The sequence below is a fragment of the Chiloscyllium plagiosum genome, chromosome 51, assembly GCF_004010195.1.
Source record: "Chiloscyllium plagiosum isolate BGI_BamShark_2017 chromosome 51, ASM401019v2, whole genome shotgun sequence".
Lineage (NCBI taxonomy): Eukaryota > Metazoa > Chordata > Chondrichthyes > Orectolobiformes > Hemiscylliidae > Chiloscyllium > Chiloscyllium plagiosum.
The window spans coordinates 396622-410443 of record NC_057760.1 but is presented as its reverse complement, the minus strand read 5'-3'; the positions used below and the strand labels follow the sequence as shown (position 1 = coordinate 410443).

Sequence of the window (13822 nt, the reverse complement as noted above, 5' to 3'; positions counted from 1 at the left end):
GAGAGCGAGAGAGAGCGAGAGAGAGCGAGAGAGAGCGAGAGAGAGCGAGAGAGAGCGAGAGAGAGCGAGAGAGAGCGAGAGAGAGCGAGAGAGAGCGAGAGAGAGCGAGAGAGAGCGAGAGAGAGCGAGAGAGAGCGAGAGAGAGCGAGAGAGAGCGAGAGAGAGCGAGAGAGAGCGAGAGAGAGCGAGAGAGAGCGAGAGAGAGCGAGAGAGAGCGAGAGAGAGCGAGAGAGAGCGAGAGAGAGCGAGAGAGAGCGAGAGAGAGCGAGAGAGAGCGAGAGAGAGCGAGAGAGAGCGAGAGAGAGCGAGAGAGAGCGAGAGAGAGCGAGAGAGAGCGAGAGAGAGCGAGAGAGAGCGAGAGAGAGCGAGAGAGAGCGAGAGAGAGCGAGAGAGAGCGAGAGAGAGCGAGAGAGAGCGAGAGAGACACAGAGGGGGAGAGAGAGGAAGAAAGAAAGTAGTGAGAGAACAAAAAGAAAAAAGCCATGTCAGTGACTGGGGCTTGGAGGAGGTTGTAAACACGGTGGGTCTCGCTGAGGGTTAAAGGCCCCAGGAGACCAAGAGGAAGGGGGTTAGTTCGCCAGTTGGTCCGTGCGATCCCCAGGACCCAGAGTCTGATAAAAAGATGTCAAGGACTTGCTCTGCTCCCATCTTTACGTGTGCACACTAAGACGGGGCACACTGATATCAAATCATTATGAACGGTGGGAGTGGCATAGTGGCTAACACTGCTGCCTCACAGCACCAGGGACCTGCGTTCAATTCCACCCTCAGGTGATTGTGCGCCCAAGTCCTTTTTTTAAATCTTTCTCCACTCACCTTAAAGATATGCTCCCTAGGTTTGAAGCCCCCCACCTCAGGGAAAAAGTCCGTTGTCATTCGTCTTATCTATACCCATGATGTTATAAAGCTCCATAAAAGTCACCATGGCCGCCCAAACTTCCTACACTCCGAGCCTTTCTTCATAATGCAAGCCCTCGAGTTCTGGCAGCCTCCTGGTAAACCTTTTCTGAACTCTCTCCAGCTTAATATCATCCTTCCTGTTACAGGGTGACCAGAATTGGACACAATATTCCAAACGTGGCCTCACCAATGCCCTGTACAGCCACAGCATGACATCCCAAGCGTTATAAATGCCTTAACTACCCTATGTACCTGTGACATGGAGGGTCAGAGCAGGTAGGAACAGCAGGAAAAGGCTCAGAATTGAACCAGGGGGATTTTCAGGAGCAGTCAATGATATTTTTATGGTTACTATTAATGAGGCTAACTTTGTACTCCAGACTTATTCATGGAGTTTTTAAAAAATAAATATTCTTATTAAAAACTTTTACAAAACAACTATATATAAAGAAATACAAAAAGACCAAGATAGTACAACGTCATATCACAATACTATTAATAATAAACTATCTTCTATTCTACTTGAACAAGTGCAACCAAATTACAATCAAATTAAATAAAAATTAAGCTGAATTCAAATTAGTTTAAATTAAATTATATCATGTTACTTTATTCTATTTCACTCACCACACCTCCAATGAAGCTCTCCCCCTCTGGGAGCACCAGACATTATACCCGTATTATTGCCCCCCCAGCTGCCCCCCTGCCAGGGCCCCCCGGGCACCCAAACTGATTCCCATGGTTATATCACTGCCCTAATCAATACAGCCGATAAGTCTGCATCAATATCGTTTAGAAAGGGCCACCACGTCTTGTAAAACTGCTCCGTTTTTGTGGTGCACCATGTCTGTGAGGTGGTCTACGCCTCACCAGCCTACGCTACCCAACAAGACCTGGGCGTTTTTCCAAGTGTTCTTCCTCACACAGTGGGTGAGAATGTTACACAGTCTCTTCCCAGTGTTCCCCCAGAGGGGGCAAACTTGGCAACCCCCAGAAGAAGAAATACCGGATCCACTTTGACTTCAATTCCCAGGATTTCCTTCAGCTCCCTAACTATGGCACTCTAGTATCTCCAGATCTTGTAACATGACCAGTAGCAATGTGTAAGGGGGTGTATACTAATGTTAAATTGGGGTATCCTGGAGATGCTCCTCTCTTGAACTTAGCTAGCCTCTCTGGTGCCTTCAATTGCATGGCCTGCGCTTTGTTACAGAGATTTTCTTTACATTTTCCCATATATCTTCTCACGTTTCCAATGGGATATCCTCTCCTAAATCCCGATTCCAAGTCCTACACAGTCTCTCCATGTTTCCTAAGGTACATCTTTTCTGTAAATGATAGAAATATTAACTGAAAGAGCACCCATACAACAGAGCACTCTTTTCTCCACGTCTGACTTGTAAGGCTGAGCCAGAGGCGTGGTCTTCCTCTGTGTATAATCCCCTATCTGAAAGTATCAGAAAAAGGTCCCTATTAGGCAATCCATATTTCTGACTTAGCTGGCTAAACATCAAGACCTCTCCTCTTGAATAAATCTCCAAAGTAAGAAATTCCCTTGTTCTCCCATAGCTTAAAGCCGGAGTCCATTGCCCCAGGTTTAAATTCTTGGGCTCCCGCCAAGGGGGTAAACGGTAAGGTCTTAAGCCAATTGCCCTCATCTTGCCTCATAGTCCTCCAGGCTTTACCGCATTTAAAATGATTGGGCTCTTACACTGCTTGGTCACGGATTACATCTTATCCAGAATTAATAGATTAACTAGGGGACATCTCGACTGTGAGGCTTCATCGTCAAGCCAAATCGACCCAGAATCCCCTCGTGCCCAGTCACTCACATATGCTAACAGGGCGCTTATTTGATATCTCTTCCAAGTCTGGAAGGTCCACCCGCCCTCACCCTACAGGAGTTGTAATTTGGTAAATTTAATTAAGGGGTTCCTGCGACACCTAGCCAACCATTGAGCCTCCGGAACACTCGTCTGAGTAACAACAGCGGGAGCATTCTCGTGGCGTACAACATGCGAGGAAGAACATTCATTTTCATCAGGGCCTAACCAGGATAACAGTAATCCCTCCCACCGCTGTTTTATCCTCTCCAGTAATGGTACATAGTTAGCTTTATACAGCTGGTGGAAGGAAGGGGTAATAAAAATTCCCAAATATATATAGAAAAAACCTCCCAACCACCATCTAAACGGGAACTGCATTCCATCCTTCAGATCAGGCACCTCCACTAATTCCCCCCCCCACCAGCACGGTTTCTGATTTTATGAAGTTGATCCCGTAGCCCGAAAAACTCTCAAATAAATAAATTGCTTGAATCAATCAAGGAACGGATTCCTCCGGATCAGCTAAGAACAAAAGGACATCATCAGTGTATAGGGTGATCTCATGCTGCCCCATTCCCACCCCTGGCCCCACTATTCCAGGATGCTTCCTGACAGCCTCAGCTAACTGCTCAGTTGCCAAGGTAAATAACAGCAGTGAGAGAGGACACCCCCTCTCCCAATACTAAAGTTATCCGACTTAATGCAGTTTGTAATGACGGCCACCTCAGGATCACTGTACAACACTTTGACCCATCTGGCAAAGGCTCCCCCTAGACCAAAGCGCTCTCGGACCCCGAACAGGTGCGGCCATTCTATCCGGTCAAACGCCTTTTCTGCATCTAGATGGACCACCAAACCCAGGATCAATCTTTGCTGGCATACCCGCACTATGCCCAGTACCTTTCTGATATTGTTGGAGGAGCTACGGCCCTTGATAAAACCGGTCTGGTGTTTTATAACATCGGGCAATATCGTTTCCAACCTCAGGGCCTGCATCTTTGACAGAATTTTAAAGTCTACATTTGACAACGATACTGGTCTGTATGAAGCACGTTCTTCGGAGTCTTTCCCCTTCTTTAGAATGAGGGAAATATTAGCCTCCCTAAGATTGGGCGGGAGACAATCCTGTGTATATGAATAGCAATACAACCCCAAAAGTGGATCCACTAACACATTCATGAATTCCTCACAAAACTGATTCGGGAATCCGTCTGGCCCCGGTGCTTTGCCACCCTGGAGATGTTTTATGGCTTCCTGCACCTCCTGTATTGTCATGGGTGTATTCAACAGCAGACTGTTCCGTGTTTATACTGGGGAGGTCCAGGTTCTCAAAAAAAGGACTGCATTTTCACTGCACCATCTTCATCGCCCTCCGACCAGGTATAACTCTGTGAAGTATTCCCCAAATCTAATATTGATCTTCTTCCAACTCACTGGTAACTGTGCCAGCCTTCTCTCTAACAGACATAATAGACTGGGAAGCACCTTTTCTTTCTAGCCAGATACCTACCTGGCTTATCTCCAAATCCAAACAAACTTTTTTTTGCCACCGGTGTGCGCAATGAGTCGAGACCAGCCCGGAGAGCCGTGACCCACTGCAGCTTGACCAATGAAGGCCTATCATAATATATTTTCTCAGCTACCTTCAGTCGGGTCTCCAACCTCTGTTGCTGCTCCTCCCTCTGACTCCTTCTGGCCGTTGAATACGAAATAATCAAGCCTCAGAAATATGCCTTAGTGGCCTCCCAAAGTATTGCTGGCCGTACCCGAGTTAATATCCTAGCGGGCCCTGAACTCTCTTGTAATATACTCAACAAATTTGCTATCTCTTAACAGGAATGGGTCCATGCTGTACATCTATTCCACGCCCCCTTGATTTTAACATCTAAACACACTGGCGCACAGTCCAAGGTAGTTATATTCCCAATTTTGCAAGCCAATATTCTGTCTGAACAAACCGACGGCATAAGGAACATGTCAATTCACGTGTGGCACTTGTGTGGGTTGGAATAAAAAGTGAAGTTTCTTCCATTAGGATAGATGTGCCTCCACACATCCACTAATCCCAACTCCTCACACAAATCCATCAACTGTCTAGATTGCATGGGCGTACCTGCCTGGCCCCTTGGCATCCATTCGGTGATTAAAATCCCCTCCTATGATCGTGCTGTGCACCCCAAGATTCATTAATTCAGCAACTGCATCATTTAGAAATTTAAGAGGGAGCACTGGGGGACAATAAACATTCAGGACACCATACTCTTTCCCCCATGTATTAGAGCTTTAAGATTGATGAACTGTCCATGTTCGTCCTTAATTTGCTCAGTTACCTGGAGACCGAAGCTCCTTCTTACCGGTATAGTCACTCCTCTACTCTTAGAGCTGAAGGAGGAGAAGAATAACCTGTCATAACACCCCTCCTGCAGTTTCTGATGTTCCTTATCAGTTAAATGCTGTCTCTTGCAGGAGGGTAATGTCCACCCTTTCCTTCCTGAGGCTTGACAATACCTTCTTTCCTTTAATGGGGGAAATGGCTCCCTTTTACATTCCAGGTGCACCACCTGAACGAATCACTTGCTATGGTCATCCAGGGCAGCGCGAGGTTTCCCAAGAGGGGACGCCTAAGTGAGGTGCAGCGAGCGACAAAGACATTAACTCTATCAAGTCTAAGAACTAATACAACTAAAAAAAACTAACCACTACTGTTAACTTAAACACCCAAATAATCCCCAACTCACGAGAGATCGCCCCCCCCTTGCCCACAGGGGGCAATCCTCCTAATTCTTGCTACCATCCCGGCTCCTTCCAGCTGAGGCCACACCCTAGTCCCAGGCAATGCACAGATTTAAAAAGAAACATGTTATTTACATTCTGAGAGTCGACAATGGACACCTATCCCTGTCCCCCCCCACCTTTTCTCCGGACATCTTAACCACAGGTATAGCCGCCCCTCCAATCCAGAACAAAAAGGACAGCAGCAAAAAGAAAAACCCAGACAATAACCAACTGACCAAAACGATAAATAAATAGGGTTTTACAGCAAGGCTGTACAAAGTTTCTATGACTGTATAAAAGTGATAACCACAAAAAGGGGAGAGAGAGAGGAGAAAAAAAAAGGGAGCAGGAAAACTGTACCATTGTCCATAACGGTGCCCCTTCTCCCCTCCTCCCACACTCCCAACCAGAGTCCTTTATTTCAAAGAGTTCACAAAATCCTTTGCCTTTTCTGCTGAATCAAAATTATATACCGTCCCTCCGTCAGCGATACGCAACACTGTTCGGTACCTCAAAGAATACTGAACGTTCAGATCCCTTAATTTTCTCTCAACTTCATCAAACGCCTTTCGCTTCTTAACTATGGCTCCTGAGAAACCTTGAAGAGACATTATTCATGAGCCTTTGTACGTTAAAGCCTGTGGATCTCTTCCCAGTCTTCCCGCTGTTTCAATTACTAACTGTTTCACTTTATAATACTGGAATCACCATTAGGAGCGGGCGGGGGTGCGGATTTGGCACAGACCTCCACATTGCGGTCTGGTGGGCCCGCTTCACACTCACCAGGCCAGACTCCAACTCCAGCCCCAGGAACATTGGGAGCCACTTCCCCAGGAAACCAACGAGGCCCTCGCCTTCCTCGCGCTCTAGGACACCCACGAGCCGGAAGTCATTTCTTCTACTTTTTGTTTTCCAGGTCATCCACTTGGTCCTGGACCTTGTCTTCCAGCGTTCAGATCCTTCCTCCCAAGACCTCCACCACGGTCTCCGATGCCACGCTCCTCTGCCTCTACTCTTTGGTCCACTGCTTGAATCTCCTGCTCCTGGGTATTTTTTTCTTTCCAGCATGGCAGATATCGGCTCCATCGCTGCTTCAATCTTTTCTCGGAGCTTGGCAAACCCCAAGAGTAAAAGTCGCTGCCCCATTAAATCCAAAGGGGCCGCCCCGGGAGTTTGGGCAATGGTTATGGGGCACCCCCAACACAGTAGGGGAGTGCACCCCTTTTTCTTTATTGAACTGAATTGAATTTATTGCCATGTATTCACCTTCATCCTGATCTTACAGCTGTCAATTTTAGCAGCTCCAGGGTGCTCAGTAACTTTATATTATTGATTTTGCTCCAAGGAGAGTTAACAAGAAGGGGGTGAAGGCCCATCTTGCCAGGGGGTATGACACTGAGCCCAGCACAGCAAAGCACTCAGGCCGCCGCCATCTTGGATCTACCCATTCATTGAATTTGAAACCACCTCGTGCAGCCGTGGCCAGGATGTGAGCGCGGATCCCCGGGAGCATTAGCTTGGGCCTCTGGATTACTAGCTTGACATTATCAATACGTCCCCCTTTAACGGGCCAGGGACCTGACAGTTAGCCAGAATATTGGCAGAGAGTGCAAAGTACGTTCGCAACCCAGAAGAGGAACGCCAGCTGCCCCAACAAATGTTCAGGAAGGAAGCAGCCACCCACTTGCAGTAGTGTCGCCACACCCTTTCGGAATCTAGTGCCAGCCTAACACTAGTTACGTGTAACAGCGAGGGGAGGGGGGGGTGAGGAAGCAAGAGAGGAAGCTGCTGCTCAGTATCGCATACTCCTGACAAAAGCCAATAGCCCAGTCCAGTCAGTAACAGTGTCTAGTGACCAAACAATACAAAGAAAACCAATCTAGCTCTCAGCTTGCTCAGCTAACAATGATGCTAGTCATCTTCGAGCCAACACAGGGGACAGACTGTACTATACTCAGACTGGCACAAGACTGGTACACACATCATATCTCTTATAGCTACTGGGTTTATCAGCAATCCGTCGTACTCAGTTGCTGGTGGGTGGTTGTCTCCTCACCGATGTTTCATCCACTGTAGGCCTGAAGGCTGCAATAGCGAGACCTGATGCTACCAGGTATAAAGGGACAAAGAGGCATTCAGCCAAACCTTGCACAGGGATGTCTCTGACGGACAAGATCAGGCTACTGTGGTGTGCCTGGACAGGATACCAAGTGAGGTCGAAATATCTCAGAGAAATGGTGCGAGCTAAAGGCTTAAGGTTCCACACACTCCAGCACTTCATCTGAACAGCCACACTGACCATTTCCCTTCTGACAGGTTCAAGCCCTGAGTGACATGGTCTAGGCTACCACTGCACCAGAAGAGAACCAGATTAGCTTTCCTGTCCGCCTGCTGTGGTGGCTCGTACAGGCACGCAAAGATCCCACATCACTGCACGGCGAAAATCATCACACCACGCATCTCGTCTCCAACGCTTCCTTGGCTGTTAATGGGCCACAGCAAACAAAACAAAAAAATCACTGAAATACTTCCTTGAGAGATGGACCCTGTTCTGAAAAATCAATGTTCTCTAAATGCAAGGATTGCTGGTTAATTGTTGATTTGCCGGACAGCGAAGGAGGTTACCCCAGAGTACAACGGGACTTTGGACCAGATGGACCAATGGGCTGAGGGGTGGCAAATGGAGTTTAATTTAGATAAACGTGAGGTGCTGCATTTTGCAAAGGCAAATCAGGGCAGAACTTATACACTTCATGATAAAGGTCCTGGGGAGTGCTGTCCTTGGGATACAGGCTCATAGCTCCTTGAAAGTGGAGTCACAGGCAGACAGGAGAGTGAAGATGGCATTTGGTATGCTTTCCTTTATTGGTCAATGCATTGGGTATAGGGGTTGGGAGGTCACGTTGCGGCTGTACAGTACATTGGTTAGGCCACTTTTGGAATACTGTCTGCAATTCTGGTCTCCCTCCTAGCAAAAGGATGCTGTGAAATTTAAAAGGGTTCAGAAAAGATTTGCAAGGATGTTGCCAGAGTTGTAGGATTTGAGCTATAGGGAGAGGTTGAAGAGGCTAGAGCTGTTTTCCCTAGTGTCAGAGGCTGAGGGAGTGACTTTATAGAGGTTTATAAAATCATGAAGGGGCACGGATGGATAAATAGACAAAGTCTCTTCCCTGGGACATAAATTTAGGGTGAGAGGGGAAAGGGACAAACTTTTCACAGAAAGAGTGGTACGTCTATGAAATGGGATGCCGGAGGAAGTGGCATAGGCTGGTACAATTGCAACATTTAAAAGGCATCTGGATGGGTATATGAATAGGAAGGGTTTGGAGGGATATGGGTCGGGTGCTGGCAGGTGGGACTAGATTGTGTTGGGATATCTGGTCGGCATGGATGGGTTGGACTGAAGGATCTGTTTTTGTGCTGTACATCTCTATGACTCTATGAGGTCACGGGACAGACTGGAATGTGGAACTCAAACAGTAGCACGCAGCACTTTTATTGAGGAGGGCTTGCAGTCCAACGTTTACTCCTAATTCAATATGTACGTTCAAAAGCAGCAGCACTCCACTTCTGCTTCTCCCCACCAGCTCCATTCTCACTTCCTCTTGGGCCCTACCCGCGTGTACCCTTGCGGGGCGGTCACCGCTCTAATGGGGTGGGCCAGTTGCTTTGGGGTGTGGGGGTTTGGCAAAGATCCTGAAAAACCACATTGGATTCGTGACCCGTGGCCAAACGAGTCGCAGCCACGAGGGCTTTGAACTCAACCTACCGTAAGAGACAGAACCTCTACCAAAGCTGCACTTCCCTTGGTATATTAGCCGAGACGAGGTGTCCAGGGCCAACCGTGATAAGCATTTCTTTTTCAGAAAGTACCTATTGGGACATCCTGAGGCTGGTAGCGACATTGTTGTGTAACTGCATGGTCTTTACTTAAACCAAGTGAAAGTCTGTCCTCTGCCTTCCTTTCCAGGCACACCACTGCTGGCCACCCCATTCAGTCTTTTGATGATTAAACTGCACAGTGCTCTCAAAGCTCAGCTCTGAGTCACATACCATCGGTGTCACCACTTCCTTCCTCTTCACCCAGGCTCCATTTACTTTTGTGCGCATACCCTAACGGCCCCCTGCCTCATCATGAGTTCACTAAAAGGAAGGAGTCTGAAAGAGGAAGGAAGCACAGCCTCTTGTCACAGAGGCAAAGTGGCTCGCAACTCCAGTTCCATTTGTAAACCTCCTGCTGGGTCTGGCTCAACCCTCTGAACGTTTGTACAAATACAGGAGCATTATCAGATCAAATTCCAACACTGAGCCATGGTAGGCCAAGTCACCTAAAACGTGCTGGAGGAAACTCAGCAGGTCCAGCAGCATCTGTAGAGAGAGATACACATTTAATGTTTCGAGTCCAGTGACCCTTCAGTCACAACATCAAAACCCTACTTTGCTGCTGCCTTTGTAAATCACCCCAATATCCCTGAACATGTTTGACAAAGGATCAAAACGGGTGATTAAATCAGCACTGCCCCACCGCTACCACCACTCCTCCACCCCCGTCCTTATCTTCAATTCATATACAAGATCTTCAACAGCCACTCCCACAGGCTTCTTCAGCATTGCTGCCCGTTTCACATAAGAAGCAGGCCATTCAGCCCCTCTGATCTATTCGGCCATTCAATAAGATCATGGCTGATCCGCATGTGACCTAAACACCACTTCCTCCACCTACCCTTCAACACTCTCCAGCTCCCTTGTTAGTTAAGGACCCTTATGGCTATTGCAGTCAGGAGGCCTGGGTCCAGGGCCTACCTGCTCCAAAGGTGTCTCATAATCCTTGCATCCTCACAGTGTATGTGTTCGTGCGTCTCTCTCTCTCTCTGTTCCTCTCTTTCCATTCATTGCTGCCCCTTTTGTTTGTATTTTTATGAAATTTCCTCTCTCCGTTCATGCACTGATCTGTCACTTGCCAGTTTGCGATAGAAAATATTGCCTCTGAAAAGGTTAATTGGGAAAAATTTCTCTAACAGTGCCTTAAGAATAGAAGGAAGCTTACAGTCTAAAATGTTGAGAGAGTTCAAAGACGATGACGGTCCTGAGTGAGCTACTGCATGAATCAAAGAAACATCAACATACAGGTACAGCAAGCAACTAGGAAAAGTAATAGAACATCACAATTCATTGCAAAACTAGAAAGGTTCTGCTTCAATTATACAGGACACTGTACAACTACGTTTCTGCAGTCCTGGTCACTTTACTAAAGGAAGAAGATAGATGTGTTCTAAGCAGTTCAGAGAAACTTCACTGGACTAATACCTGGAAGGGGAAGATTGCCTTGTGAGGAAAGGATAAATTCTCCAGGCCTGCATCCACTGGACTTGCTTAGAGTGAGAGGAGGTTTGATTAAAACTGATGATTCACTTTGGGAAGAATAACAAAAAGATGGGGTACTGGGCAGATTGCCTTGTGAGGAAAGGATAAATTCTCCAGGCCTGCATCCACTGGACTTGCTTAGAGTGAGAGGAGGTTTGATTAAAACTGATAAAGGTTCTCAGGGGGCGTGTCAGGACGGATGTGAAAAGGATATTTCTTTCTATGGGGAAATCTAGGTCACTGTTTAAAAAATGGCTGCCCATTCAAAACAGATGAGGCAAATCTTTTTTTCCCCCTCTCAGAGTTCACAGACGGACAGATTCTTGTTAAACAAGGTGAATCATTCCTGAAGAAGGGCTTATGCCCGAAACGTCGATTCGCCTGTTCCCTGGATGCTGCCTGACCTGCTGCGCTTTTCCAGCAACACATTTTCAGCTCTGATCTCCAGCATCTGCAGTCCTCATTTTCTCCTCGACAATTTAGCATGGCCAATCTCCCCTAACCTGCACATCCCTGGGCACTATAGGACAATTTAGCACGGCCAATCCACCCTAACCTACACATCCCTGAACACCACGGGACAATTTAGCATGGCTAATCCACCCTAACCTGCACATCCCTGGACATTATGGGCACTTTAGCATGGCCAATCCAAGCAGCTTACACATCTCTGAATGGAACCGGAGCTTCCGGTGGAAACCTAATCAGATACGGGGAGAATGTACAAACTCCACACAGTCGTGCCCGAGGCAGGAATCGAACCCAGGTCCTTGGCACTATGAGGCAGCAGTACTAACCACTGAGCCACCATACCAGTTTTCGACCATGTGGGTTTGGATTCCCTCAAAAGGATAACATCATTAAACCAAACATAGGAACGCCCCTGATGTCTGTGGGGTGGGAACAGAAATGGCCCAATGAGTCTCCCGTGTGTTACGACTCTGTGACTCACTGGAGCTTACCAAGAAGGAAACTGCAACTGTGAATGTTAGCTTCTGAATTGTCCCACCACACTGGCTTCCGAGAACCACTTCCCGAAAAAGGAAACGAGATCGTCAGTTAATCGCTTGGGCAACAGAGCCACAGATCACAACTGGGGGGGGGGGGGTTCAGCCTTGACGTACAGCCACCCAACCCTACCACACGTCTGCTCCTTCAAGCACCCACACATCCGGAACAGCTGAAAACCCTTCCTCTTGATGGGCTCCAGTATCCTCCAGGACCTCATTCACTCTCCCTTCCTCAAACATCAGCACAGAAAGGAGTGCCAGCAGCTAGTTGGCCATGCACGCCAGTCTTAATGTCACGCGCACGATAATGCCCTACCCCTTTGAGCCCAACCACCCCACATCCCCAAAACCCCAGAGGGGGAAGAAGACAGCTGAAGTTCCCACCCTAGCTCATTATCAGGGTGAACAGGTTAGCCACACCCTCCCACCACATCTCACACACATCAACAGTTGCTGAAGGAGGGGGCCGTTAAAATAATGAAAAGATTTGAGAAGGTGGAACTAGGAGAAAGGTGTTCCCATTAATGGGGATTGGGGGTCCAGGACAGAGGATCATCGTTACAAGCCAGCTTCTGGAAAGAATTAGCTTAGCAGAAGCCACTTAACCTGAAGAATGATGAGAACGAGGAACTCACTCCTTTAGGGAGTGGTTGAAATGAATAGCAGACATGCCTTTAAGGGGAAGCTGCCTCTTATTCATTCTTGGAATGTGGTCATGGCCAACATTTATTGACATTTCCCAACTGCCTTTGAGCAAGACGACTTCAATAAACATGAAAGGGAGAGAGCAACAGAAGAATACAGTGATAAAGTGGGGTTGGGGTGGGGGAAAGAGAGGTTGTGGGAGGAGGTTTGCACAGACCACAGGAGCCAAATGAGTGTTCCTTTGCGCTGTAATTCTTCCTGCAATACTACTGCCCTCCTCCCCATCACGTTTCAATGGATAGATCCCCTCACTTGGTAATGCTATAAGGATTGTTTTACGGGAAGATCCTCGGGTACGTTTTGAAACGTCTTGCATATAAGCCTACTCAGCGTCACATTTTGTCCCCTCTCTTGCCATCAATAACGACACAAGCAGATGTGCTACTAAATGTGAGAAGGAAAGGCCAAACATGACCACAAGTGATGATAAGCAGGAAGTACAACCCCCCCCCACCACCAGCGACTTGAAAAGCTCCCAATCAAGTTAGCAGAGGGGGAGGCTATTTCGTGGTCTCACTCGGTCGAGAGCTGGATGCCCAAATTATTTCTCTCAAATGGCAATTACTTCTGTTTCAACAAACAACTTGGATTTAAATAACCAAGTGCAGAAAAATATGCCATGTATCCTGAACTTTACATAAAATTTATTAATTCTAACTCAACAGCAACACCTCCCTGCAGACACCCCCCCCCCCCACGGCTTTAGCTGAGGCTTTAGACTCTCATCCCACAGAATCCAAGTGAAGGAGTATGCTACTCTGTGTACCCAATCGTCCAAAGAAATGGCATGCTGCACTGCATTATTCTCCAACAGAAGAAGGACTATGCTGTATTACATGGAGAAGGGTCATCACTGAATTCCACATCTTACCATCATAGTGAAGGACATGTTGCATTACATATCCCCCAGCAGAAGGAACATGTTGCACTGTGTTCCCCTCGCCCACTCCAGAGAGGGAAATGTTGCAAAACATATCGACTAATAGGAGAAAGGACATATTGCAGCGCATACCCACACTACACCTCAAGGGATGGGGAAGTATGGCACTGCCTGTACCCCCATCCCAGAGACGGGGAGTGTGGCACTGCCTGCACCCCCATCCCAGAGACGGGGAGTGTGGCACTGCGTGCACCCCCATCCCAGAGACGGGGATTGTGGCACTGCCTGCACCCCCATCCCAGAGACGGGGAGTGTGGCACTGCCTGCACCCCCATCCCAGAGACAGGGAGTGTGGCACTTGC

At 47.7% G+C, this 13822-nt stretch overlaps 1 protein-coding gene across 1 annotated transcript in view; it reads right to left on the bottom strand.

Annotated features, from left to right (window-relative positions):
• The window catches only part of LOC122544695 (tropomyosin alpha-3 chain-like), a 34599-nt gene that overhangs the window by 7321 nt on the left and 13456 nt on the right, over positions 1–13822 (bottom strand). The window contains exon 5 of the mRNA XM_043683980.1: positions 2418–2422. Within this exon, the coding sequence (XP_043539915.1) occupies positions 2418–2422 (5 nt within the window). The remainder of the gene's footprint in view (positions 1–2417; positions 2423–13822) is intronic.